Source organism: Megascapheus bottae, chromosome 10 (genome assembly GCF_031878675.1).
Source record: "Megascapheus bottae isolate mThoBot1 chromosome 10, mThoBot2.hap1, whole genome shotgun sequence".
Taxonomy (NCBI): domain Eukaryota; kingdom Metazoa; phylum Chordata; class Mammalia; order Rodentia; family Geomyidae; genus Megascapheus; species Megascapheus bottae.
Genome location: NC_143518.1, coordinates 9,198,904 through 9,226,654, shown reverse-complemented (window position 1 = coordinate 9,226,654; position 27,751 = coordinate 9,198,904). Strand labels below are relative to the sequence as shown.

Sequence of the window (27,751 nt, the reverse complement as noted above, 5' to 3'; positions counted from 1 at the left end):
AGGATTATTGGTGTGAGCTCTGCTTTGAAGACCTTATAGAACTCAGCTTTGAATCCAGCTGGCTCTGGGCTTTTCTGGATGGGAGGTCTCTTATTTCAGTGCTTGAAATAGGTCTATTTAGTTGGATTAGGTCTTCTTGGTTCAGTGTGGGTATGTTATATTGGCTAGAAATTCTTCCATTTCTTCTAGATTCTCAAACTTGTTTGCATAAAGGTTTAAAAAGTATTCCCTTATGATGCTCTGGATCTTGGCAATTTCTGTCGTGTTATAACCATTCTCATAAGATTTTTATTTTAATTGTATTTTATTTTTGGAGTAACATACAGAGGGGTTACAGTTACATTCATGATGTAGTAGGTACCTTAATTCTTGAACACTGATATCCCTTCTCATGCTTTTCTCCCACTTTTCCTTCCCAGTCCCCCTCTCAATCATCTCCAATTTTTGTTAAAAAAAAACAACTATTAATATGGATTTTATATGACACAGAAAGAAGAACTTCAGTGGTGAAAGTGACCCACTATATACTGAGCCTCAAGTATCTAGCTTCCACTGGGACTCCTCCAGCTTCTGGACCTGGTTCTCCAGGAAGAACACCACCACCAAGAAGGCCACCACTGCCAGCAGCTGCAACTTGGGCAGCATCATAATCCTGAGGAGCCCGTGAAACCTGCCGCTGGAGATCAAGACATACACCGCTGGGGGGCGGCAGCAGAGGCCCAGGAGGCAGGTGAGGCAGATGCCCGGAGGAGCCCGCTGGGTCAGGAGAGGGGCAAACAGAATGCGCTGGGCAGCAAACAGTCAAAATTGGAGCTGTTTCTCTAATGGAGCAAGAAAAAAGTTCAGAGATAGCACCCAAGTCCTGAGTTCAAACCCAAAGATGAGAGAGAGAGAGGGGGGGGGGTAGGGAGGGAGGGAGGGAGGGAGGGAGAAGAGAAGAGAAGAGAAAGAAGAGAAGGGAAAGAAGTGTATCATTGTTCACACACACATGCTGCTATGAAGTATACACTAGAATTACTCCTATCTAATTATTACATATGCTGGGTGCTAGTGGCTCACATCTGTAATCCTAGCTACTCAGGCATGAAAAGACCTGAAACTCTGATCAGAAGCATAGCCTAGTGTTAGACTTCTTCCCTAGCATGCACAAAGCCCTGGATTTGATTCCTCAATACCACATACTCAGAAAAAGTTGGAAGTGGTACTGTGGCACAAGAGGCAGAAAGCTAGCCTTGAGCAAGAAGTGTCTAAGGACAGTTCCCAGGCCCTTAGTTCAAGGCCCAGGACTGGCCAAAAAAAAAAAAAAGAAAGAAAAAAGACTTGAGATTCTTATTTCCAAATAACCACACAAAAATCCAGAAGTGGAGATATTCTAGCCTTGAGGAAAAAAAGCCCAGTGATAGTCCCAGACCCTCAGTTCAAGATCCATGATAAACCAATTATATATATATATATAATTAATATATAGTATACTGGCATATTATATTTAATGTTGGATATATTAATATATTAACATATAAGTGATATAATGTATATATTATTTGGTGAATATAATTCATATCTACATATTATGTGTTGATATATTATATTTATATTAATATTCTATAATGCATATAATATATAATTATTTATATAATTATTTTACTCATTGATCAATTTCCTTCCAAATAAGTCTTGGGGATTGTAGGAGACTAAGATCCTAATGGAGTTCTCCGTGTCAGACCTCCTGACATTTAGTGTGGTCATATAAGAAATAATATTAGAAAAGTACACTCTAGTTAAAGTTTACTCTGGTTTTTTTTGTCTCTTTTTGTTTTCTTAGCCTGTCCTGTGCCTTGAACTTAGGGCCTGTACACTATCCTTGGGCTTTCTCAAGACTAGAACTCTACCACTGGAGCCACAGCACCAGTTCCAGCTTTTTTTCCGTATGTGGTACCAAGGAATTGAACCTGGGTCTTGGTGCATTTTAGGCTAGCACTCTACTACTAAGTCAAACTCCCAACCCTGTTTTGTTTTTTTTAATTGAGACTGCATTATTTTTGGAGTTTCTCTAGATGCAATCTCTTCTGTTTACCCTCTACCTTACAAACTTGCACATTTTCCCTGTGGCTATATAAATCACATTTCTGGAGATGTGATTTCTTGTTTTTGGTGACAGCAAAGAGTGGTGCCTGTTGTTGATGAACCACATTTGTCTCTTAGTCTTTTGAGACAGAATGTTGTCGTATAGTTCAGAATGCCCTTCAAATATGATCATACCATCTCTCACACTTCAGTGTGGATATTACAGCTCTGTGCCAGAATTCTTGGCCTTCTTACTTTTGGAATCATATTTTAAAAAATATAACTTAGAAATTGCCATTTCAATACCTAATGACTAGTAAAACTATGAATGTGATAATTTATCACTTATATTGAGTACATGAAGTATGCTTTTAGACGTACTTATTGGAGCACTAAACTTTCACTGAAAATAAATTATACTTAAATGTATGAAGTTTGTGGTGGAAAAAAGAGATTATTAGACTTAGTTTATTACATGCATATTTAAATATATCCCATGTTATTAAAATGAATGGAGTATGAGTCTTTAAATTCATATTAATTAAAAATTAAGTAACCAAAGTCCTTAAGTCATGCTAAGCACATTCTCAAGTACATAATTTATATGTGCAATTTCAGAGGGCATATTTGATAGCCCAATTGTCTATCCAACTTCTTCTTAGTAATATTTTGTTTTAAGTTAGCATGCAATTAACATATAACATATACATTTAGATAATGGTACATATTTATGGGGTACTATGTGTTATTTTGATATATATGCTATGTACAATGATCAAACCAGGGAAATGAGAATTTCTGTCATCTCAAGTACATTTTTCTTTTCATTGTAAGTAATCATTATCTATTTTTAGACTTCTGACAGCAATAGAAACAGTCCCTACTTCTAACAGCAATAGAAACAGTTACTAGCATAGAGAAACATCCTTCAGAATGACAGAAATCTGAGCAGTTATTTATCTGACAGAACAGAATATTTAAACAAATCTGAAGCTAAACTCAGAACAAACACACTGAATAGATGTTTTTCTAAGAGAAGATTCAAATGGACCATGTATACATTGAAAATATCCAATAATATTAGCCATCAGTGAAATGAAAACAAGAGCCACCCTGAGATTCTATTTTACCTCAATTGGAACTTCTTGCCTGAAGAAAATAAACAACAGAAGCCAGTAAGGATTAGGAGGGAAGAGGAATCCTTAAACACTATTTAAAATATAGTAAGTTCAAGTCTTTATGAAAATAATATTTAGGTTTCTCAAATACTAAGAATAGAAGTATCAACTTATCCTTCCATGTCACAACCTATTAATCAAACCAAGCATAAAACAGAAATACTGCATACCTATATTTAGTGTGCAGTATACAAAGTAGCCAAGTCATTCAACCCTGACAGTGGATGAATACACAAAGACAATGTACCATATATACTGAGTATTATAAACATATAAAGAACAATAAAGTTAGATGGCTGCAGCAGTTCAAGTTCCTTAGAGGCTGAGATTAGCAGTTTGTAATTCAAGGCAACCCTGGGAAAAACCCCTCCATCTCAACATATACCTGGCTTGGGTGGTAGAATGCAATTATTATCCCAGCTACTGGATAAGCACAGTGCTACAAACCCAGCAATGAAGTAAAGGAAAAGTAAGAGCATCCAAACCCAGCCCAGTCTAGGCATTGAGAGCTTATTGCAAAAATAATAAATTAAAAAATGGGACTGGAGACATTGCTCTCAAGAGCTAAACTCTACTAAGTCTGAAGTCCCAAATCCAACCCTTAATACTTCCCCCCACAAAAAAAGAATGAAATTATGCCCTTAGTAGGAAAATGGATGGAAGTGGAAATTATTGTATTAAACAAAATTGAAGACAGATTTGGAGAAGTATCTATGTATTTCCTCTCATGTGTAATCTTTATCTCAAAAGGCAAAAAAATAATTGTTGATGACATATTACAGCATGAAGAGACCTGGAAGGAGTGAGAAGGGAGTAGATGTGTCTATTGTGGGGTGTAAACATGATCCTGGTATCTTATATCTAGATTGAAACTATGATGATGAAACTCATTATTTTGCAATTAAGATATGCTACTATCAAAGGACATGCTACTTCTTAGCTTCAACTTTTACCATCATTTCAAAGCTTTACAAACTCTGGAACTCCACAGTACTTTACCTAGAGCTGATTTAACATCCCTGTTCCTCAAACAATTGAGGGTGCATCTGAAACTGGCTTTAAGTAAGCAACAGCACCTATCAGAAGGAATGAGGCACACAGGTGGAAAAGGCCTTGGATTGGCTCTGTCTGGAAGGGATCATTAAGACTGTGGAGAAAATATACACATAGGAGACCACAATGCAAACCAAACAGGAGAAGGCATAACACACACCAATGGCCACACTGACATTAATGGTTATGTGATCTTTAGAACAACTGAGCTTTAAAATTGAGGGGACATCACAGAAGAACTGATGGATCCTGTTGGAGCCACAAAAATCCAGGAGGAATGTCCCAGATGAGTACAAGATTCCAAAGGCACCACCATTAAGCCAGGATAGAGTCACTAGCAAGACACAGAACCTTCTGTTCATGATGGCCTCATAGTGCAGAGGACAGCAAATGGCCACGTAGTGATCATAGGACATGGCAGTGAGGATTCCAATCTCTGATCCAGCCAGTAGGATCACCACAAAAAGCTGTAGCACACACCCAAAGAAGGAGATGGAAGCAGTGAGGATGACAGAGTTGCGAATGGACTTGGGAAGGGTGGCAGAAATGAGGCATAGATCTAAGAAGGACAGATTCCTAAGGAAGTAGTACATTGGGGTGTGGAGGTGCTGGTAAAGAACAGTAAGGACTAGGATGATCACATTCTCCAAAAGAGCCACCGTATATGAATGAGAAGAGTGCGGCATACAGCCTCAACAGCACTGGATTTTCAGCCAGCCTCAGCAGCAAGAACTCCACTATCACTGGTTTGGCATGTTTGAAAATTAGTATCTACCTGTTGAACAAAAAAAGGATATATACATTAATATACTACATAGCATGTCAATTCTTTATTCATTTTTGAGGAGGTTATCATTTTAGGCAGAAGAGTTAAAAGCATCTCAAATTCTGATATTCATATATCTATTCAACTTTAAAACAAAAGTCTACAACATATTTTGACTTAAATTTAAGTACATTTTTTTCCACAATAACTTGAAGTGTTTCAATAATTTTCCATAATGAAATGCAGAATTTGTTCATAATTATAATAGTAATGTGTCACAGTGTTACAAGTTAATGTTATACTACTTGATATTTTTTTAAATTCAATATAATAAATGGAGAGTCTGCTAGATGTACAGTGCAGTTGACGTTTATTGTTTGGTTATTTTTTGTTTTGTTTTATTGTTGTTATTTGTTTCTTTATTGGTCCTTGGGCTTAAATTTGGAGTCTGGGTATTATCCTTGAGCTTCTTTCCTCAAGGAAAGCACCACTTGGTTTAATGGAGATAAGAATCTCATAGACTGTCCTGATAAGTCTGCATCTTAACTGCAATCCTCAGATTATATCCTAGCCTATGATTATAGACATGAGCCACCAGTGACTGGCCACAGTCCAATTCTTTAAACAGGTTCAGGCTAGACCAGGTGGCTTATTGATGTAAACAGTTACCAAGGAGGCAGAGACAGGGAGGATTGTTACTTGAGACAATAGACTGAACCCATTTAACAAACAAGCTAGATATGGTGGGTATATAGTTGCTATTGACGGAGATAAGCAGGTTACAGCAAAAGTCTGGTTGGCCCCTAATCTTGAGAGCCTCTACAACAATGGCAGGGGAAAAAAAGGATTGAGGACAGTACTCAAAGTTTGCAGCACTTAGCCACAAAAGTAGAGAGACAGCCAGCCAACTTGGAAAAGATATTCACCTATCAGACAATGACAGTTGCTGGCGGGGTTGTGGAGAAAACGGAACCCTACTGCACTGCTGGTGGGATTGTAAACTAGTTCAGCCACTCTGGAAAGCAGTGTGGATGTTTCTAAAAGAACTGAAAATTGACCTTCCCTACAATCCTGCCATACCACTTCTGGGCATCTACCCCGAACATCATAAGCCAAGATATGATAAGGATACCTTCTCAACTGTGCTTATCTCTGCACTATTCACAATACCCAGGTGATGGAAACAATCCAAATGCCCTACTGCAGATGAATGGATACAAAAAGTATGATATATATATACATATATATACAATGGAATTCTACATAGCCAACAGACAAGATAAAATAATGGCATTTGCAGGGAAGTGGATGAATCTAGAGCAAATCATGTTGAGTGAGACAAGTCAAGACCAAAGGAACAAAAGGTGCATGGTATCCTTAATATGCAGCTATTAGATCCAAACAGTACAAGAGTGAGGACTCAATATTTGCATACCCAATTCTATGGACATGGTACGGGAAACATAAACACAACTACATAGACATAAAAATGTATGCCTCTAGAGAAATAATGTTTTATTACATTGATTAATATATATCTATGATATACAAACCCTTAGCCTGATTTTGATTATGTTCTAAAATCTAAGTGCCTGTGATTGTATATAGAGATTTCCTTCTTGAATACTTGTTTGTTAAACACGTCATTTGAAATATGATGTAAATTCTTTAATAAAAAACAGTTTGCAGCACTTACATAGAAACTGCAAAGCACTGAGTTCAGAGCTCCAACACCAATCATAGACACACACACACACACACACACACACACACACAATAATTTGTACTAAGTCATGGTCAACTACGGACTGAATATATTGGTATACTGGTTTTAAGCAGTAATCTAAAATGTAAATGGGATAGGGAAATAAATGCCTTAGAAGGAAAAAGAAGGGAAAAAAATAGAAAATGGAAATTGTTTCCATGAATTAAATCTACAACTGAATTTCCTTCTAAGTGACTTGATCTCATAGTACAATAAAATTTTAACACTTTGGTGTGTATTTTATTATAGAGTCTTTTTCTAGTACAGGTGCTTAGCAAAGAAAGAAGATAGGCAGATTTGGTTTAAAATATACAGTGGACTTTCATGAAAAGAGAAACACCGGAGACCTGGTGTAACACTATGCATTAAGATTCTGTAAAGGATTTATTAACAAGAAGCAGTTCAGGAGAAATGAATCTACTGCACCCAAAATAGAGGGACAAAGCCTTGTATAGTAGGGACACACAGGGCTCTTACCCAAGGTCATTCATTCACTAAGTATGAGGTGGTAGTTCTCTACAAAATCATCTTTATTAGGTCCTCTTTGACCAAAAATTAACTCCCGTTTATTGGCATGCTTATAAAATATCCTTGCAACTCGTTTCTTTTATTAGCTCAGTGAACTCACTATCAAGAAGGCACTCTCACTTCTGTAAGTGAGCACCAGCTCCTAACACACACCAGCTCCACACCATAATTTCAGTAATTGTGAGCATGCTCTCCACACCTGGAATGGTGCTCACAATCCTTACTTCTCCATCAGACATCTCAGAAGGGCCTGGCTCTGCCTATTACTGCTTTTGACTACTCATCCCTGCTCACATGCCACTTTCTTTGAAAGCTGAACACACTGTGAACTCACTCTCATCCAGTTTACTTTCAATTATCTCCAACAGTGCATCCAGATCCAATAGGAGCAGTGTTTACTCTTTCTTCAAGTGGTGGAAAGTCAAATTTTAAGAGTTCTTCTCTCCCTACTTCCTGTTCCTCCTTTCCACACACATAATAGGGCCATTCTGTCAATACTTCCTGTGGTTTTTGAACTCTTCAATACAATGATTTCACATTTAAAAAGTAACATATTTTATTATGCCACTGTAATTCCAAAAAGAGGAAACTAGAATATGCATTTGACTTGCTCTCTCACAAATGACATTTATTTCTATAATTAGCCTCAACATTCTATTTAATACCAGACAACTTAGTCTACTACTTTCTCTTTTTTTCTTTTTTTTTTTTGTTTTGTTTTTGCCAATCCTACGGCTCAAACGCAGGGCCTGCACCCTGTCCTTAGACACACTTTGCTCAAGGCTAACATTCTGCCATTTGAGCCACAGTGCCACTTCCAGCTTTTTCTGTGTATGTGGTACCAAGGAATCGAACCCAGGGCTTTGTGCATGCTAGGTGAGCACTCTGCCACTAGGCCACACTTCTGGCCCCCATCTACTACATTCAAACAAACAGATTTTAAATGGTTTATAGAATAGCTATCTTGTATAGCTCAATATTAGGTTTTAATTTAAATTAAACCATAATATTAAATTAAAACAAGGTAATATTTTCTATTCTCATCTTCCCCCCCAAATGCCAGTGGCTCAAACTTGTAATCCTAGCTACTCATTAAACTAAGATAAGATGATGATAGTTTGCAGCCAGCTAGGGCAGGAAACCATGTGAGGAGATATACATCTCCTCACAACAACAACAAGAAAAGCCAGAATTAGAGCTGTGGCTCAAATGATAGAGAGACAGCCTTGAGAAAAAAACTCAGAGAAAATGCCTGACCCACACTCAGGAAAAAAAAAAAGCTTTAAGGAAACTTCAAAACTTCATTTACTCTGACATACTTTAGGCAAGATTCATAAAAGTACTTGTAGAAGCCAGGTGTGGTGGCTCATGCCTGAAATCCTAGCTACTCAGGAAGCTGAGATCTGAGGATCAAGGTTCAAAGCCATCCCGGGCACAAATATACCTGAGACTCTTATTTTCAGTTAGCCTCTAGAAAAGGGGTTCTGGTTTTCTGCTTCTGGTTTTCTAGTGGTTAATTGGAGGTGAGTCTCGTAGTTTTTAGTGACCAGGTTTGACTTCGAGCCTTGATCCTCAGATCTCAGCCTCCTGAGTTGCGAGGATTAAAGGAGTGAGCCACCGCGTGCCCAGTTAAAGATTCTGCTCTTTTTATTTTGCCAATCTTGGGGCTTGAACTCAGGGCCTACACACTGTCCTTGGGATTTTGCAAGGCTAGAGCTCTGCCACTTGAGCCACAGCACCACTTCTGGCTTTTTCTATGTATGTGGTACTGAGGAATTGAAAACGCGGTCCTCCTGCATGGTAGGGCAAGCACTCTATCACTAGACCACACTCCTGGCCCCTTTTGGTTGTTTTTAACAACAGTGAAATAAAAGTAAAAAAAATGAATAGATAAAACATCAATTAACATGTAACAATTGTATTTGTTACTGAAAAAGCTCTAAAGAGAACGTGAAATATTTTAGGACTATATGTGTTTATAAATGATTGGTGGCTGACCAGAAGGATCTCTGGTAAAAAAAAAAAGGCAATATTTTAGAGCTAATATGAAATAGGATTTATTAAAACAGAAATATATAATGGAGATCATAGATAGGTCAAAAAGTAATGAAAGAATTACACGTAAGGTTTGGGAAATCGCTTCATGTGACCCAGATTATCCTAACTTTATTATGAGAGTAATATTATCTTCATAGTATAATAATGTGAGTGGATTATGAGACAATAAATAGAATGCACTGGCAAGGGCAGAGATGTGTCAAATGAAATGGAGAAAATAACTCCACACACTACATATATTCTTTTCTATATGAAAATTTAAGCTTTAGCTTAATTTGAACAGAAATATTTTGTTGTGGTAAAGATCCATACAAGTATATATGTTGAGCACACTATTTCACAAATTCCAATACACAGAACAATTTGAAGCACAGCAAAAGAGAATTAGAAAAGTGATAAAAAGATGTGAAAAGTGAAAGATAAAAGGAGGATGAAACAAGAAGCAGTGATAACTGCATAATATTTTGGGAAAATAATGAAATAAAATGCATTCAAAGGGATAAGAAATTATGAATATGAAGAAATTTTCATGTGGAAACCAATGTAATTTGCAATTTATTTTAATTGTCTCTTTCCATACACATACATTTGTTGCTAAGATTTCTCAACAGTCTTTCCGAAATGAATACTTTAACACTAACCTTCATAGAGTATGTTCCTTATCATACAGGTGATTCATTGAGAAAAAGATCACTGAATTCTGTTGGAAAAGTGTGCTTCGTGTTCTCTGCCTCAGAAAATTGTTTGTCCAAGAAGTAACTAGCTTGTAAGGCAGTTACAAGCCAGCCTTATAGATCTCATGGGATTTTCCCCAGATCATCACAATTCAGCTTTAGTATTTTGTGTTTGGATTCTGAAGCCTTAGAGACCAGACCCTTTACTCTCATCACGCATGTAAAAACTAATCTGGCTAACCTTTTGTCCAGTGAGAGCAAAGAAGACATTTCTCGGGGACTGATTAGAATGATCTCTCCAGTAACTGTTCAGTTATTATCATAGCTGTGTGAGTAGTGAGTTTTAAGATATTAATTTGCTCCTGAAGCAAATTTAATTTAAATTTAAATTTAAATTTAATTCTTGGTTCACATCACCTTTAATCTACTATGATAATCCATTTCAATTTAATGGGAAAGAACATTAGACTACAAAACAAAATTTTTCCTTTTTTCTTACATGGTAAGGGATGTCTGGGAAGAAAGTGCCAAGAATTTCTTCCAGACTTCACATCTTCACAGATGTCAGTGATGTTCTCATCACTTGCAAGCAACATCGTAAGGGAATTTAGCAGTTGTTTCTCCTCTTGTAAACACAATTAAGTTAATTTAAAAACTTTTGTAACACCATCCTTATGTCCTAGAACTGGCATAAAGTTCCTCTAAGTTTCTCATGTCTGAATAAGGCTGATGACATATTTTCTGGGAAATTTTTGTTCAGTTTCTCCCATTTTGCACCCTGTTTGTTGCCCACACCCCACACTTGTGACAGAATTGATACCTTGGTTATACCTTCTTCCTTGTCACTTTCAGCAATTTCCATGGGCCATCATGGAACATATGAATTTATGCATCAAGCTGACAATTTCAGACCCATGTACAGGGATTTCAACTAGAGTTATATCAGTGTAGAATCAGTATTGAGTGTTCTGAACAGTGAAGGTGGTGTAATTTTGTCTTTCCAAAGATATATTTCATTATAATCAAGCAGTATATGATCTTGCAGAGTATTTTCCTCTTCTAGCTAAACACGTCCAGGACTCAGTCCTGCTGTTGTGTGATTAATACTTTCTGTGGTTTCATAATTCATTGTACAAAGCTTCATATTCACACACACACAGTGAGACCAAAAATATAGGATGTTCTTAGGAGAGGAATACAAAAACACAATTGCTTATGTTTCTCAAGTCTTATAAAATAGTTTTCCCAAAATGAACTCCAGAACATAGAAACAAGAAATTTTTATCTTTGCTACGGTCTTGTTTTCTTTTCCTTTCTCCCTTTCTATTCGTTTTTTTTTTTCTCTTTGGGAGGGGGAAAGTGTATCCACAAATGCTGGGACAATAGGGGAACAAATGCAGCAGTAGCACTCACGGTACTCTATGTTGAAAGTGAACTACACAACTTGTGGATATGAATGGAGGTAAAACAGGGAGAGAGTAAGGAAAGGGATGACTTTGCTCAAAAGAAATGTAGTCTTAGCCGAATGCCAGTGGCTCATACATATAATCCTAGCCACTCAGGAAGCTGGAATCTGAGGATCATGGCTCAAAGCCAGCCTAAGAAGGAAAATCCTTAATACTCTTATTTCCAATAAAGGGCCCAGGAAAAGGCAGAGTGGCACCGTGGCTCAAATGGTAGAGCACTAGCCTTGAGCAGACAGAGGCTCAGGGACAGACCCCAGCCCCTGAGTTCAAGGGCTGGAAAAATATAAATAAAAAATAAATTAATTTAAGAAATAAATGTGCTCATTACCTGACTTATGTAACTATAAACTTTCTGTACATCACCTTTATAATAACAATAAAAGATACTGCTGGGCACTGGTACCTAATGCTTGTAATCAATCCTACTCATGGATTAAAGCCAGCCTGGGCAGGAAATGTCTGAGGGTCTCTTATCTCCAACTAACCATCAGGAAATTAAGTGATGCTGTCATTCAAAAGAGTAGATTGATCTAGTAGAGTGCTGTTGGGAGCCAGAGTGGAATTAGAGATTTAAATCAGAATTTGTTAATCAATGTCAGAGGTGATGTGATTAGTGTTTCTTAAACTGCCCCCAAAAATGTATTAAATTGGGAAAAAGAGGTTTTAAAAGGAATGTTTAAAAATTATCTCCTTATGATTTGGTTTCATACTACTTCACAATTGGATATATTTTAGAAAAGATGGAAACTAAGTCCAGACTTAGACTTTTTGTGCACTGATGATGTTTGTGGTTCTTTCTTTTTTTAAGAATTGATTAATGTTGATTTTTACATCCTATTTTATATGACAAGTTTAACAAACAAATGTTCAAGGAGGGAATCTTTATTTACAATCACTGGGACTTAGTATTTAGACCTTAATCAAAATTAGGCTAAGGGTTTGTATGTCATAGAAACATATTTATGAAATAAAACTATGTCTATAGAGTCATAGATTTTTATGTCTATATAGTTATGTTTATATTTCCATTACCATGTCTATAGCTTTGGGTATGCAGTTATTGAGTCCTCGCTCTTGTATTCTTTGGATTTAATAGCCACATATTACGGATACCATGCGCCTTTTGTTCCTTAGGTCTTGACTTGTCTCACTCAACATGTTTCTCTCTAGGTTCATCCATTTCCCTGCGAATGCCATTATTTTATCTTCTCTGTTGGCTATGTAGAATTCCATTGTGTATATATACCACATTTTCTGTATCCATTCATCTGCAGTAGGGCATCTGCATTGTTTCCATTGTCTGGCTATTGTGAATAGTGCAGAGATGAACATAGCTGAGCAGGTGAATTGACCCTAGCCTATCGCCATGCACAAGCATTAACTCAAGGTGGATCAAAGACCTCAATGTCAGACCGGAAACCGTGAAACTGCTACATGATAAAGTAGGAGAAACACTGGAACTCATAGGCATAGGCAAAAGATTCCTGAACAGAATCCCAGGGTCACAACAAATTGGAGAGAGACTCGATAAATGGGACTATCTAAAAATAAAAAGTTTCTGTACAGATAAAAACATAGTCGCCAAAGTAGATAGACAGCCAACCAACTGGGAAAAGATATTCACCAACAATACATCTGACAAATGATTAATATCTAGTATCTACAGGGAAATCAAGAAACTAATCCCCCCAAAACCCAATAAACCATTCACTAAATGGGCAAAGGAACTAAAGAGAGACTTATCAGAAGAAGAAATTAAAATGGCAGAAAAGAATATGAGAAAATGTTCATCATCCATGGTCATAAAGGAAATGCAAATAAAAACAACCCTAAGATACCACCTTACCCCAACAAGAATGGCCAAGATTTTGAACTCAGACAATGACAGTTGCTGGCAGGGTTGTGGAGAAAAAGGAACCCTACTACTCTGCTGGTGGGAATGCAGACTAGTTCAGCCACTCTGGAAAGCAGTGTGGAGATTTCTTAAAGAACTGAAAATAGATCTTCCCTACGATCCTGCCATACCACTTCTGGGCATCTATCCTAAACATCATGACCCAAGATATTACAAGGACACATGCTCAGCTATGTTTGTGGTTGCATTAAGGAAAACTTATTTGAGTCTAAACTGTTGGAGTTCTAGGCAGTAATCAAAACTGCAAAAAAAAAAAAAAAAAAAAGGCCTCTTCTAAAAGGCAAAGGGAGTGCCTTGGGCAGTAGGGGGCCTGGAGGCAAAGGGAGTTCCTTGAGCCTTAAAGGTTTTTCAAATGCAAATAAAGACTAAAGTGTTAAGTGTTTAAGTTAAAAAGTGTAAAAGTTTTAAAGAAAATTAGAAATGGTTTCTGAACAAAATTTAAAAGTAAAGTTGTCCTAAAGTTTTGTTTCAAAAAAAGAAACAAGGAAAATTAGGACTACCAAAATGGTTGCTTAATTGCTATTTCAGCTTACTCTTGTAAGTTACTTTATAGCAATCTCCAGCAGGCCCATGGAGAAGGACAGCAGATCCTCATTCAGATGTAATTTTGGCCCTCACCAAGTTCCAGGTAAGATCATGCCTAGAGACTATTTCTGAGTTGACCACATTGTTGCTTCTGATTGGAGTAAAGTGGCCTTTTGTAGGACTCATTGATCTGAAAGCTGCAGTTTTGAGCCTGCCCCGGCAAAGGAAAGTCCCTGTGAGACTGTGGTGTCTAATCTGACAGAGTGCTAGCTCTGAGCTGAAAAGCTGGGGGACAGCACTCAAGCACCAAGCTCGGGACTCACAGTGGCAGAGTGCAAGCCTTGAGCTGCAGAGCTGAGGTGTGGCACTCAGACCCTGAGTTCAAGTCCAACAATCAACAAAGTGAAATGCCAAAGAGATGTTTATCCCGGTGTGAAGAGACAATATTGGGACGAAAGCAATGAAGCATCCAGATGCAGTAAGCCACTGCTTGGATGGCAGAGATGGTGTCAGATCCTAGAGTCACTCATGCTTGGCCATTCAATATTTATCAGAGCTGGGAGGTCATAGAATATTTTGTAAGCATGCCTTGCTAATGCCCATGCCTTTCATAACTGGGCAGGAACTTGTCAATCTTCTGTGATAGTGGGTAGTTTAAAGCCCTAACTAAGCAAATTCAGGAAAGTTTGTGGATCTGGGGCTTGTGTCCCTATTAATCTGTATCGATCTGGCAACTGAAGTATTGTTACAGTTGCAGAGATTTAGTTCCCCAGACAATCAAGAAAATGCCTTTGCAAATGGGTGCTAAGTAAGCTACACTATTGTAGCCAAAGATGGTTTGTGCAGTTATTAAATGTTAAATATGATCTCTAGTTTGGAGCAAATTATTGTTCTTAATATCTAATCTTTGCAATCCCTTGGTAAAATAGGCTAGCCTTTTTAAGATCCTTGGTCAAGTACAGAGACAATGCCCCTGAGTCAGCCTGAAGAAGTCACAGAAGCTGAATCTCTGCCCATCAATCCCCTTTAGATGAAGGGACCAGAGTCATTTTTGGAAAGTGAGACAGGATAAATTAGAGGTATAGGAAAGAGTAAAAATTGCACTTGTGTTTCTTTTAAAATAAAGACGGGGGATATGTTGGGAGCCAGAGTGGAATCAAACTGTACTTTGATTTGCATCAGACAATTGCTTTATTGTCTTATTGTTTTCTGGCCTTATTCTGTTTAAATGACCTGAGATTTACCATATGAATGTAACACCTGGAAGTTCCCTGGTTTCAAGAAAGGCTATAAGCCTTGAGTTGGAAATAAACGGGGCTGTAGTCTTTACCTGGGCTGCAGACCTCCCAGATTCCATATGTTTGTCTCTCTATTTTTTCCAGTCCCTGCCCCCTATTTTCAGGAATCCCAATTTGCTTCCAGTAGGCCCCGGCAGAGTGCTAGAACTCAGAATATTTGCCTTTGAGGAATTTTGCATTTTATCCATTTGCCTTTAAAAATAGCTGTTGTAGCCGTTGTCCATGACTGTTTTTATTGCTGCTCAGGAGCTGAGATTTGAGAGGACTCCAGTTCAAAGCCAATCTGGGCAGGAAAATCCACGAAACTCTTATCATCAAGAAGTTATAAGCAGAATTGTGGCTCAAGTGGTAGAATACTTTCCTTGAGTAGAAAAAGCTAAAAGACAGAATCGACAACTACTCAGATATTAACTTCAAGTCCAGTACCAAAACACAAACAGAAAATTCGATTTCATCCACTAGATATCTTTGAATAACAGTTTTGCTAAGATAAATAATTTGGCTATTATGTTCCTGCTTGATTAGATTTTCATTCTTCCCTGTTAAGAAATTATCATGTAAGGATTTTGCTTCTAGATACAATATTAGGAATTATGACATTTCTAAAAGCATAGTTTTGTTTTGTTTTGTAGGAGATTCCTATGTCATAGAGGGTCAGAGTCATAAAAATTATGTCTGACTACTTACATCAGAATTGAAAATAGGGAAGTAATGGTAAAAGGAAGAAATTTAATCGATGTACCTATGGTGATCAGTTGTTTATTATCTTAGTGGTGGTTACATAGAGTTCTAATAATGTCAAGGAAGTTGTCTTCAAAAATCAGTCTCATTTATTGATAAGAAAATTATCACTGTTCATAGATCTTTATTTACTTTGCAAGTATATGTCTATTATATTGATTGAAGAAGATGGCAATTATGTCCTTATTAAATGACCACTTTCTACTTTTTATACAGTAAACATAAATGTTGAAAAACTCCTTGGAGAATACTTAAAACAGATACAATTAAATTAAATACTATATACTACTATATATGATGTATAATGTATACTGTTAGAGTTAAATATACTAATAATATACTGTGTATTATATATTCTACCTATAATATAGATATGTAATATGAATAAAATTACATGTGTTATAGTAGTATATATTGCATATATACTGAATTTGAAGGCAAGACAAAAATAAATAAGATGGAAAGTGTGATATTTTCTAATGATAAATAAGACAGAATATTAAATGTTGATGAAATATGCTGGCCATTTAGTCTGGATATGATTTCATGAATTCAAATTGTTTTGTTTCTTAGTAATGCTAAATATTAATACTAGATCGTTCATAAAGGACATAGGACTCAAAACAGAAAATCCATTCTGTATAACAATTATCTACACAAATATGAACATTTTTACTTCTAAACCTCATTGTTTGCTATGGTAAGACAAATTCCCAATAGGACCCACTGTGCCATACACTTAATTTGCTCCCATTATAATTGGCTGTTACCTTGCACCAAACTACAAAATCTATACAAGCGTTCTAAAATCTGTTTTTGCCAATGAAGAGAAGACTGCAGGCAACTCAGAAATTATTCTAACAACCAGAGTGATTGTCATATTCACACAGGGATGCATACCCTTTGAACAAATTTTTCAGGTCACCCAGATGTTTTTTTATATAAGAGAGTTCCACTAAGCTTCCTTCTTGACTTTCAATTCCATAGCAGTTTAATCAATATATCCCTAAGATTAGAGAAAGTGATTGTTTATTAGGTAAGTAAATTTCCCCTAAATTTGTATGTTATCAAATGTGAGCTTGTATATTTCAACTCTATTGATACAACTGAATAGTTACTTTTTGTGCTTTTTATTTTGCCTTAATTTAGTAATATGAAATATTCTAAATCTTTTTTTAGCTAAATCACAGGTGTGATTTACCAAAGACAATTATCAAATTTCTCTCTGAATGACTGAAATGGATAGAGAATGTGTAGAAACTTAGGTTTTATTTGTTCTTCCAGCTGCCATGTTTTTTCTTAGCTTGAAATGTTTAAAACTAGTGACCCAGGTTTGATCATAAACACAAAAAGAAGTGTTGAATTATTAGAGGTTACATCATTTTCTTATGCAATCTTGCAAACAAAATCTTTTCCTCTGCCCATCATTGCTTATTTTCTTATATCTACTAGAATAAAAATAACAAAACAGATAAAGAGCTATGTGAATTCCTCATGCTGTTCATTATCTATGAAACAGTTCACAAGGAACTCATTCTTCAAGTGCTACAAATAAACACCTCACCTTCATAAAGTTTTCTACATGTTTAAAACTATGTCAGCATAATCAAACAAGACCTTATCTAGGAAAGGTAAGTAAATTGTTTCTATTCGCTTCTTCACTAAATTTCATGACATCATTTGCTTAATTACTTAGACTGTCTTTTAATGATTAAAATCTACCATTATGAATTAAAAATTATAATTTGTGAGGTGTGATATACACAATATCACAATCATGAAAATGTCCCAGAAAACAAAGTAGAATCAATCAACAATGAAGCAACCAACAAACAAAAGGTTTTTCTGAAATTTTGGCAGGGATTAATTAAAGTGTAACAGGACACAATCCAATGAAATAAAGAATGGAATAGTTCCTGCTCCCCACATTAGAAATAGTAGTAAAAACTCAAATTATTATCATCATGTCTAGCTTTGAAATTTTATAAGGTAGGAGACTAGGTATGATGAAAGCAAAAAAAAATGAAGCTCTCAGTCAATGAAGTAGTAATTATTTCATTGGATTGTTACAGTCAGAATCTGTGATGACCAAGATAATCAACATTACCACCATAACAGAATTCCTGCTCATGGGATTGCCGGATGACCAAGTGTTCCAGAGACTTTGTGCTATACTCTTCTTACTAATTTATCTAGCTGCACTGACAGGGAACCTACTCATTATCACCCTCACCTCCACAGTTCATCATCTGCAATCCCCTATGTACTTCTTCCTGAAGAACTTGTCCTTGATTGATATAGGCTTTATCTCTGCCATCACTCCTAAATCCATCATGATTTCTCTCACCAACTCCCACTCCATCTCATTTCTGGGGTGTGCTGCACAGGTTTTCTTTGTGATGCTTTTTGGGGGCACAGAGTTTGCCATTCTCCTAGTGATGTCCTATGACCGTTATGCTGCCATCTGTCATCCCTTGCACTATGAAGTCATAATGAATAGAAGCTCCTGTGAAGAGATTGTCACTATTGCATGGCTCAGTGGGTTCCTGTATGGATCCCTTCATACTGCAGGTACTTTCTCTGTTCACTTCTGTGGGCCCAACACAGTGGATCATTTTTTCTGTGATATTCCTTCATTACTTACACATTCTTGCCCTAGGGAGCAAACTCTAGAATATGCATTTATCATTGCAAGCTCTTGCATTGCTTTGGTGTGTTTTATTTTCATGGTGATTTCCTATGTTCGCATTTTTGCCATCATCCTACGAATCTCTTCTTCACAAGGCAGGCTCAAAACCTTTTCCACTTGCATGCCCCATCTTATTGTGGTGACCTTGTTTTTTTTATCCTCATTAATTTCATATTTAGGCTCAATAACAACATCATCATCAGTATTCATGTCTGTGTTCTACACTGTATTACCTCCCAGTCTAAATCCCATCATTTACAGCCTAAGAAACAGAGACATGAAAGTGGCTCTATGGAATATTGTTAGTGGAAAAAGAAGCAAAACTAAATTTGCAGCAGTCTAAAATATTAATGACACTGATATGTACCAAATATGTACCAAATCACTTGATATGTCAAGAAAACTAAGTTGAATTTTGCATTATTAGGTATCTTCTACGTAATGTGGTTGCTATTAACTATACAAGAGGACATATTTTGTTTTATTAAAGAATTTATTAATTCTTACATCATATTTCAAATGACATATTTAACAATTATTCAGGAAGGGAATCTCTATATACAATCACTGGCACTTAGATTTTAGAACATAATTAAAATTAGGCTGAGGGTTTGTATATATTTCCAATACCATGTCCATAGCATTGGGTATGCAAATAAGAGTCCTTGCTCTTGTACTGTTTGGATCTAATAGTCACATATTAAGGATACCATGCGCCTTTTGTTCCTTTGATCCTGACTTGTCTCACTCAACATGATTTGCTCTAGATTCGTCCACTTTCCTGAAAATGCCATTATTTTATCTTGTCTGTTGGCTATGTAGAATCCCATTTTGTGTGTGTGTGTGTGTGTGTGTGTGTGTGTGTGTGTGTGTGTGTGTGTGTGTGTATTATAGTTTTGTATCCATTCATCTGCAGGAGGGCATCTGGATTGGTTCCATCACTGGCTATTGTGAATAGTGCAGAGATGAACATAGCTGAGCAGGTGTCCATATCCATATCCTGGATTATGATGTTCAGGATAGATGCCCAGGAGTGGTATGGCGGGATTGTAGGGAAAGTCTATTTTCAGTTCTTTAAGAAACGTCCACACTGCTTTCCAGAGCGACTGAACTAGTTTACAATCCCACCAGCAGTTCAATAGGGTTCCATTTTCTCCACAACCCTGCCAGCATCTAAGAGGACATACTTTCTATTATGTGAGCCTGAATGTTAGAAATTTTCAATTATGAGACTCGTATCTCCCAATTAAACACCTGAAAGCTGCAAGTGACACTCTGACTCAAAGTGATAGAATGCTAGGCTTGAGCTGAAAAGCTCAAAGACATAACCCAGGACCAGAGTTTAAGATGTATAACCAACCAAAAATATCTGCAGCTTTTTAGTATACTAACAATGAGAAGAGTGAGACTGAATTTAAGAAAGCAAATCCATTTGTATAGGCTCAAAATAACATCAAATAATTAACCAAATATGTAAAGGCTGTCTATGATGAAAACTTTAAAAACTTCAAATAGGAACTTAAAGCAGACTTAAGGAAATGAACAATCTTTGCCAGCTCCTCAACTGGAATAATTAACATTATGAAAATTGTACTACTTAGGGAAGGGGGGAAAAACAAGATGGGTGAGGGGTGTGGGGGGGAGGGAAATAGGTACCAAGAAATGTGAAAGGGTATCAATGTATGTGAATTAATGCACCTTCTATCTGGCAAATATCATGTAACCCTTTTACTAATTACAATAAAAAATGCAAAAAAAAGAAGATTGTACTACTGTCAAAAGCTATGTACAAACTCTATGCAATACCTATAAAAATCCGAACAACATTCTTCAGAGATATAGAGGAAGCAACCCAAACTTCATTTGGAATAATACAAGACTCCAAATAGCAAAACAATCCATAGCATGAAGGAAAATGCTGAAGGAATATCAATACCAAAATTTCCAACTCTATTACAAAGCTGTAATAATAATAAAAGCTTGGTAATGGCATATGAACAGGCCTGAGGATAGATGGAATGGAATCAAAGACCAAGAAATGAACACACAGGCTTATAGCCACCTAATATTTGATAAGAGAGCCAAAAACACAAATAGAAAAAAGAGTTAGCCTCTTCAATAAATAGTGCTGCAAAAATTGGCTTATACCATGCAGAAAACTGAATTTAGATCCTTACATATCATCATGCATCAGAATCAATCTCAAATCAAAGACCTCAATGAAGACCAAATACTCCAAAAATATTACAGGAAGGGATCAAGAAAATACTATGGCTCCTTGGCACAGGTCAAAACTTCCTAAGATCCAGAATCATTACAAATCAAAAGAGTGGATAAATGGGATTGCGTCCAATGGCAGTTTCTGCATAGCAAAAGACATAGCTAGCAATATAGACAATCCACAGAATAAGAATCCATCTTATTAGTTATGACTTTTTCCAGGTCCAAATATCTACAATATATTTAGAGCTCAAACAAAATACCCAATACAAATCCACAAAGAAAATACAACACCATTAATAAGGGGGCTAAAGATTTAGAGACTTCTAAAAATAGGAAGTAAGAATAACAAGTAGAAAAATGAAGATATGTTCAACATTACTGGCCATAAAAGAAATGCAAATCAAAACAACCAAGATTACACCTCACCCCAGTTGAAATGGTCATTATCAAGAAAACTAGTATCAACAGATGATGGCAGGGGTGTGGCAAAATGGGATTTCTACTACACTGTTGTTGGAAGTGTGAATTTATTCAACCATGCTGGAAAACAGTATGAAGGTTCATCAAAAGACTAAACATAGAGCTTCCCCATAATCCAGCAATCCCACACCTGGTCATTTAGCCAATTTACCACAAACGAGTCCATATTAAAGTTACCAGCACAACCAGGTTCATTTCATAATAGCCAAGATGTGTAATCCACACAGATGCTCCTCAGAGAAAAAAATGGGTCAAGAAAATGTGGCATATATACACAATGGAATTCAAACTTCCACCAGAAATAATGACATTGCTCCATTTGTAAGGAATTGGAAAACGAAGTAAGCCAGACCCAAAGAAACAAATGCTCCATGGTTTCCCTCATTTGTAATTAGGAGGAGCTTATAAATATACAAGTAAAGCAGTAGATAATAAAAGAGGAAGAATTACATTTGGGTATGCTAAATAAGACTCGAAATATTTATAGAGCAAGACCAAAGGAGGATATTCTTAGGAGAGGATCACAAGGGCTCAATAGCTATGTGCATATGTAGTGATGTGGATAAAAATGAACTCCAAGGAATAGAAATAAGAGGTTTTATATTTTATTTTATTTTATTATTAAATAAATTTATTGTGATTAATAGAACGGTTACATTATATTCACCAGATAGAAGGTGCATAACTTCACAAACATTGATACCCTTTCTCATCACATGGTCCCCATTTCCCTCGCACCCTCCCCCCCACTCACCTTGATTTCCCCCCTTCTCTATCCAATTTCAAATAACCAATTAAGCACATATAAAATATATCAGATAACAAGGTGAAAAGTTGTAACAATATGAGATAACCAAGGGATGGCAAAATAGATGAGTGATAACATAGTACATTAAGGACAACAGTCACTCATTATATGGCTTTTGTTTCCTTATCCTGGAGATACTTACAGTTTTGTATTTTATTTTGTGTGATTTTCTTTCAGTTTTTCACCTTTTGTTGCTGTTTGTGTATTCTGTATCCATTGTATTGTTTGTAATTTTCTGATTTAGAGAGGTTAGGGGGAAGCACAGGAAAGGTGGGACAGAGAGGGATCCAATTCAACAATTCAGCATTGATACTCACTAGACACTCTATTAAAAATGTCCTATACAATTTGCATGAAAAGGTAGTGGGAAAGGAAAAAAATTGGGAGGAAAAAAACTAAGAGGTGACACTGTACCCCCCCCCAAAAAGAGAAATGTGATCCTTGTCTCTCTTATGTAATGGTACATCAACAGGGCAGGGAGTTTGGCCTAGTGGTAGAGTGCATAGTTGGCATGAACAAAGACCCAGGTTTGAATCGTTGGTACCACATACATAGAAAAAAATCTGGAAGTGGAGCTATGGCTCAAGTGGTAGAGGCCAAGGACAGTGTTCAGGCCCTGCGTTCAAGCCCCAGGATAAGCAAAAAAAATGAAAAAGAAAAAGAAAAAAAATAAGTTAGATACTCGATTATTTCCTTTAGTATTTTTCCAAGCTATGATTAACTCCAAACTCATTTTTGTCATTTTTGTTTATATGAGTAGCATATTTTAATAATTCAGAAAATAAATATAAATTAAATATATAAATATAAATAGTAAAATAATTCAGAATAATTACTAAGGAGTGACAACAATATTAATATCATTTTCTAGTTACAAAATAATTTTAGGATCCATGATCTTGAATGGCAAATGGTATATTCCTAATTATACAATAGAAATGGAAATATAATTCTATATAATCTTCACATAAACAAACAATACAAGGAGGCCGGGAATTTGGCCTAGTGGTAGAGTGCTTGCCTAGCATGCACGAAGACAAGGGTTCGATTCCTCGGTGTCCCACATACATAACAAAAAGCCAGAAGTGGTGCTGAGGTGCTCAGTGCTCAAGCCCTGAGCTCAAGCCTAGGACTGGCTAAAAAAAAAAAAAAAAAAACAATACAAATATAGGATGTAACTAGTTCTTTCCTGTTACTATTATTATTTTGGCCAGTCCTGAAGGTTGAAATCATGGCCTTGGATGGTTCTTGAACTTTCTCAAGGCTAGCACTCTACTACTTGAGCCAAGTACCATTTCCAGCTTTTTCTGTGTATGTGGTTTCAGGGCTTAAACCCAGGGCTTCATGAATGCTATGTAAGCACTCTACCACATGGCCACACTCCTAGCCCTTCTTGTCATTCTTCATAACATTAAATATACTTATAGCTTAAAATATTAAATGCATTCCCTATCATCTTGAATTCACTTGTTTTAGAAATTTGATAACTTTGTCATTTTAAGTAAGTTTACAAAAGAAATTCATTTTTAGTTTACCTTATTAAAACATTTATGTTCACTTTTCCCATCATTTTTCTTCATTTTTATTTCCATTATTAAATTTCCCTATCTTCCATCTACCTCTCTAATTTCATTTACAGTTCCTTCTTTCTTACTTGACAATATTGTTTTCCAGAGTCCACATTTGTTTTCCACTATAATGGATAGTATGCTTTCCTGAAGGTCCAAAATTTTCCTTAGATTTACTCATCATTTCTTTCCACTATGTGCTATTAGTTCATTTTCTTCCTTGGAAAACTAGAAATATAATAAAATAAAATAGTGATTAAATCACACTGTTAATGAGAGCATAACGGTGCAAATGTAACCAGAAGAATACTCTGCAACTCTAACACTGTGCTTTGAGATCATTCTCTCACCATCAGCCATGACATCAATTCTTTCCTATGATTACTGCACTTCTAGGTATTTATATATATTATTATTAAAATGTGAATGAAACTTGAAACAAACATCTAACAATATTTGCATAAAATTGTATTGCAGTTTAATGGATATATGGATAAAATGTTTTGTTCATATAATGAACCAATAAAATAAATAATTTATTGATATTCAGAACCATTTATGTCAATCCAGAGCATAATCCTGCCAGAATTAGCCAGCAGTGAATGGCAGAGGGAGGATTTGGCTCTGGCAGGTAGCATGAGGGGGCATTTCATAGCAATGGGGCTTTTCTGTATTACAACACTAGTTGTATTGGAAAGATCATTTCTACTTTTTAACTATTTACTGAGCTGTAAAATTCAGCAAATTTTCCTATTAGACATCATCCAATTTTTTCATATATTTTTATTGTAATTAATAGAAAGGGTTGCATTATATTCACCAGATAGAAGGTGCATTACTACACATACATTGATACCCTTTTTCATGTCTCGGTCGCCATTTCCCTCCCCCCCCACTGCCCCTCATCTTGATTTCCTAACTTCCCTATCCAACTTCAAATCATCCATTTTTTTAAAATCAATTTTAGTTCCTCCAATTTATCTAAGTTTAGTCTTTACATTTAAACAATAGAAACTGTTTGATATTAAATATACTGTGTGCCGGGCCCGGTGACTCACACCTATAATCCTAGCTGTTCAGGAGGCTGAGATCTGAGGATAGCTAATTCAAAGCCTGCCAGAGCAGAGAAAATCATGAGACTCTTATCTCCAGTTAATCATTAGAAAGCAGGAAGTAGGGCTGTGGCTCCGATTGTAGGGCAGTAGCTGAAAAGCTCAAGTACAGCACTCAGACCTAGAGTTCAAGCCCCATCACACACACACACACACACACACACACACACACACACACACACACACACACACACACAAAATGCATACTGTGTGCTAAACCATCTGGTAGTTTCTTATTCATTAATATATAACATAAAGAGCAAGCAATTTAGTATGTGTAGTACAGCTTAAATTTCCTATTATTTTAAAATGTTGAAAGCTTAAGATTTGAGGTAGTGGGTAGAGATTTACGATTCTATAGTAATAGTCATATTTTAATATACTTCCATAATGTTCTTTCCCACTACAATTATTTTAGTTGTTTCCCTGTTTTTATTCCTAATTTTAGTATACTTAATTTACTCATTTTAAAACCTTTATTTCTTTTTTTCTTTTTTATTATAATTAATAGAAGGGTTACAATTATATACACCAGATAGAAGGTGCATTACTTCACACACATTGATACCTCTTCTCATGTTTTTGTCCCCATTTCTCTCTCCTCCGTCTTGTTTCCCCCCTTCCCTTTCCTATTTTAAACAACTGTATAAACAATATGCCAGATAACATGGCAAAATATGTAACAATATGAGACTAACCAAGAGACAACAAAAGTGATGAGAAACAACATAGTACATTAAGAACAACAATCACACATTATAAACTTTACAAGGAATCAGAGATACACTAGGTCTCATTTTAAAATCTTTGACTTAGTCAAATAAAGAATGGCTTTGGTTTTTCTATATATAGTAGAACGGATTTTTTATTTTACTATACTCCTCTTTTTTTACATAGTAAGATTTATTTATTCTTATTTAGGATAGTAAAGAGGCTACTTTTTCCAAGGAAGACTGCTGATACAAAAAAGGTCCCAGAAAAGTCTTATTTTACTCATAGTTTTTCCTCACTTCATGTTACCTCAACACCAATTTCAACTTCCTTTTTCTATGTTGCTGGAGATCGAACCCAAGGCCTTGTTCATACTTTCCTAAAATATGCAAAGGGCCCTCAGTTCAAACCTCAGCAAAAATAAAAATGCACAACCTTCAAATCTGTAGACCACAAAGTTAAAGATGACAATATTTTCCTCACCATAAGCATTTTCAAAACTTGCGTGAAGACACAAAGGGCAAGTAATAATGTCATATCTTTAGAAAAGGACATTAACATTTATAAAATATATTTGATTATGTTATATCATCTATTAGCTAACAAAAACCATTTATAATGGGTAAAAAGATTATGCTATGGTAATTTTGCTACCTATATAATAAATACCAATAGCTATTCTACTAATCCTTATCTAGAGAAACTCTTATACACTAGTAAACTATTTTTATTCATTTAAAATCTTTTTATCTTGCTTCTTTTTGGCTGTGAATCTAGAAATTTGAGATTTTTAGAAGACTAAAGTAACATTTCATTCATGAAAAAACATTTTTCTTATAAATTACATTCTCTGACTTTCTTGTCAGCTTGCTTCAAGGAAATCCACGTGTTTAATATGCATGCTCACAGTTTAGCCCATACCAAATGGTTATTTAATCCAAATATCTGAGCAGCAAACTGAGCTGATCCTTCTGGAGATAGTATGGTTGAGCAGCCAAGACTACTAGTTGAAGAGATGACCACTCATCCTGAGCTCCCCAGTCTGGTGTGAGAGGAGGACAACTAATGACTGGATATGCAGTGTTTCCACACATCACTGGGCCCAAACCATTGCTTCTGCCTGCCACAGCAATAAACACAGTAGGAATGCCATCTCCTTTATACTCTGTCTTAATCCTCAGAGTTTCCTTTATGGGTAGATGTTACCCGAAGTTCACATGGAATTCCAAAATTTCCACATGCTTTTTTGATTTTTTCATAATGACCCAGATCAAAAGTTGAACCCATCAATACTAACACTCTGCACTGAGTGTCTGATATCAGAAGTAACTCTACTCTCTGCAACCCACTCAAAGTTTTTCTTTACCATCTTTAGTCCTTCAGGAGTTAGTTCTTTGAGGTCACAATAAGACTGTTTGTCTTTCTCCTGATGGCCAGAGTCTCCAGGAATCATTATCAATAACATCAGCCAGAATAATCTCTTCGGTGGTTATAGCAACACCAAATTCAATCTTCATATCAACCAGTGTACAGTTCTGGGTCAACCAAGATTTCTCAAGTATTTCAAAAATAGCTTGTGTAGCACGACTCATGATATCCACTTTAGTCTGGCCTATAGCAAGTCCAACAAACAAAACTTTGCTGTTATTAGCTGTTCCTCAGACCACTGCGGATTATTGTTGGCATCATCCTTGAAAAACATTTCCACTGTTGGTGGATAAAACTTATATCCTTCTTGATGTTGGGATTTCTTTTGAGAAAGGAAGCAGTTGCTATTCTCCTGCAACTCCACTCAATTGGAATCATTTCACACTGAGGTGCTATGAAAGCTGTCTCCCCATATTTCCCAGCGAAAGCAATTTTAATACCTGCTTCCTGTAACAACTGAAAAATACAACTAGTAATTTTATCGGAGATTGCAGCTTTTCCTTCAAAGTGATTTTTTCTAGCTGCATGTCCCACTGTAATCTGGTCCTTAGATTGCAGGAGGAATTTTCCTGCTTTATTACCAATTCATAAACTTCTTTTGTTTTACCCTCATAAAGTTTCTTACCAATGGTGAGCAACAGAGTGGTGGCCATTGTCCAGAGATGGTTGGAGTCACTGGGCAGAGTCGGTGGGACATAGAA

The 27,751-nt window shown here is 36.2% G+C and overlaps 2 protein-coding genes and 1 pseudogene across 2 annotated transcripts; 1 reads left to right on the top strand and 2 right to left on the bottom strand.

The window, feature by feature from the left end:
- Nucleotides 1–534: 534 nt before the first annotated feature.
- Nucleotides 535–10,682, bottom strand: LOC150057478 (olfactory receptor 14K1-like). The gene is given in 5 exon segments (XM_090340035.1): nucleotides 535–786; nucleotides 4,275–4,330; nucleotides 4,333–4,955; nucleotides 4,957–5,038; nucleotides 10,586–10,682. Coding segments are annotated over 5 exon segments (1,110 nt in total).
- Nucleotides 10,683–18,115: 7,433 nt separating this feature from the next.
- Nucleotides 18,116–19,063, top strand: LOC150057477 (olfactory receptor 14A16-like). The gene has a single exon (XM_090340034.1). It carries the CDS (start codon nucleotides 18,116–18,118, stop codon nucleotides 19,061–19,063), a length of 948 nt encoding a protein of 315 aa, XP_090196160.1.
- Nucleotides 19,064–26,456: 7,393 nt separating this feature from the next.
- LOC150057476 (bifunctional phosphoribosylaminoimidazole carboxylase/phosphoribosylaminoimidazole succinocarboxamide synthetase pseudogene) lies at nucleotides 26,457–27,703 on the bottom strand (annotated as a pseudogene).
- Between the last annotated feature and the right edge of the window lie 48 nt (nucleotides 27,704–27,751).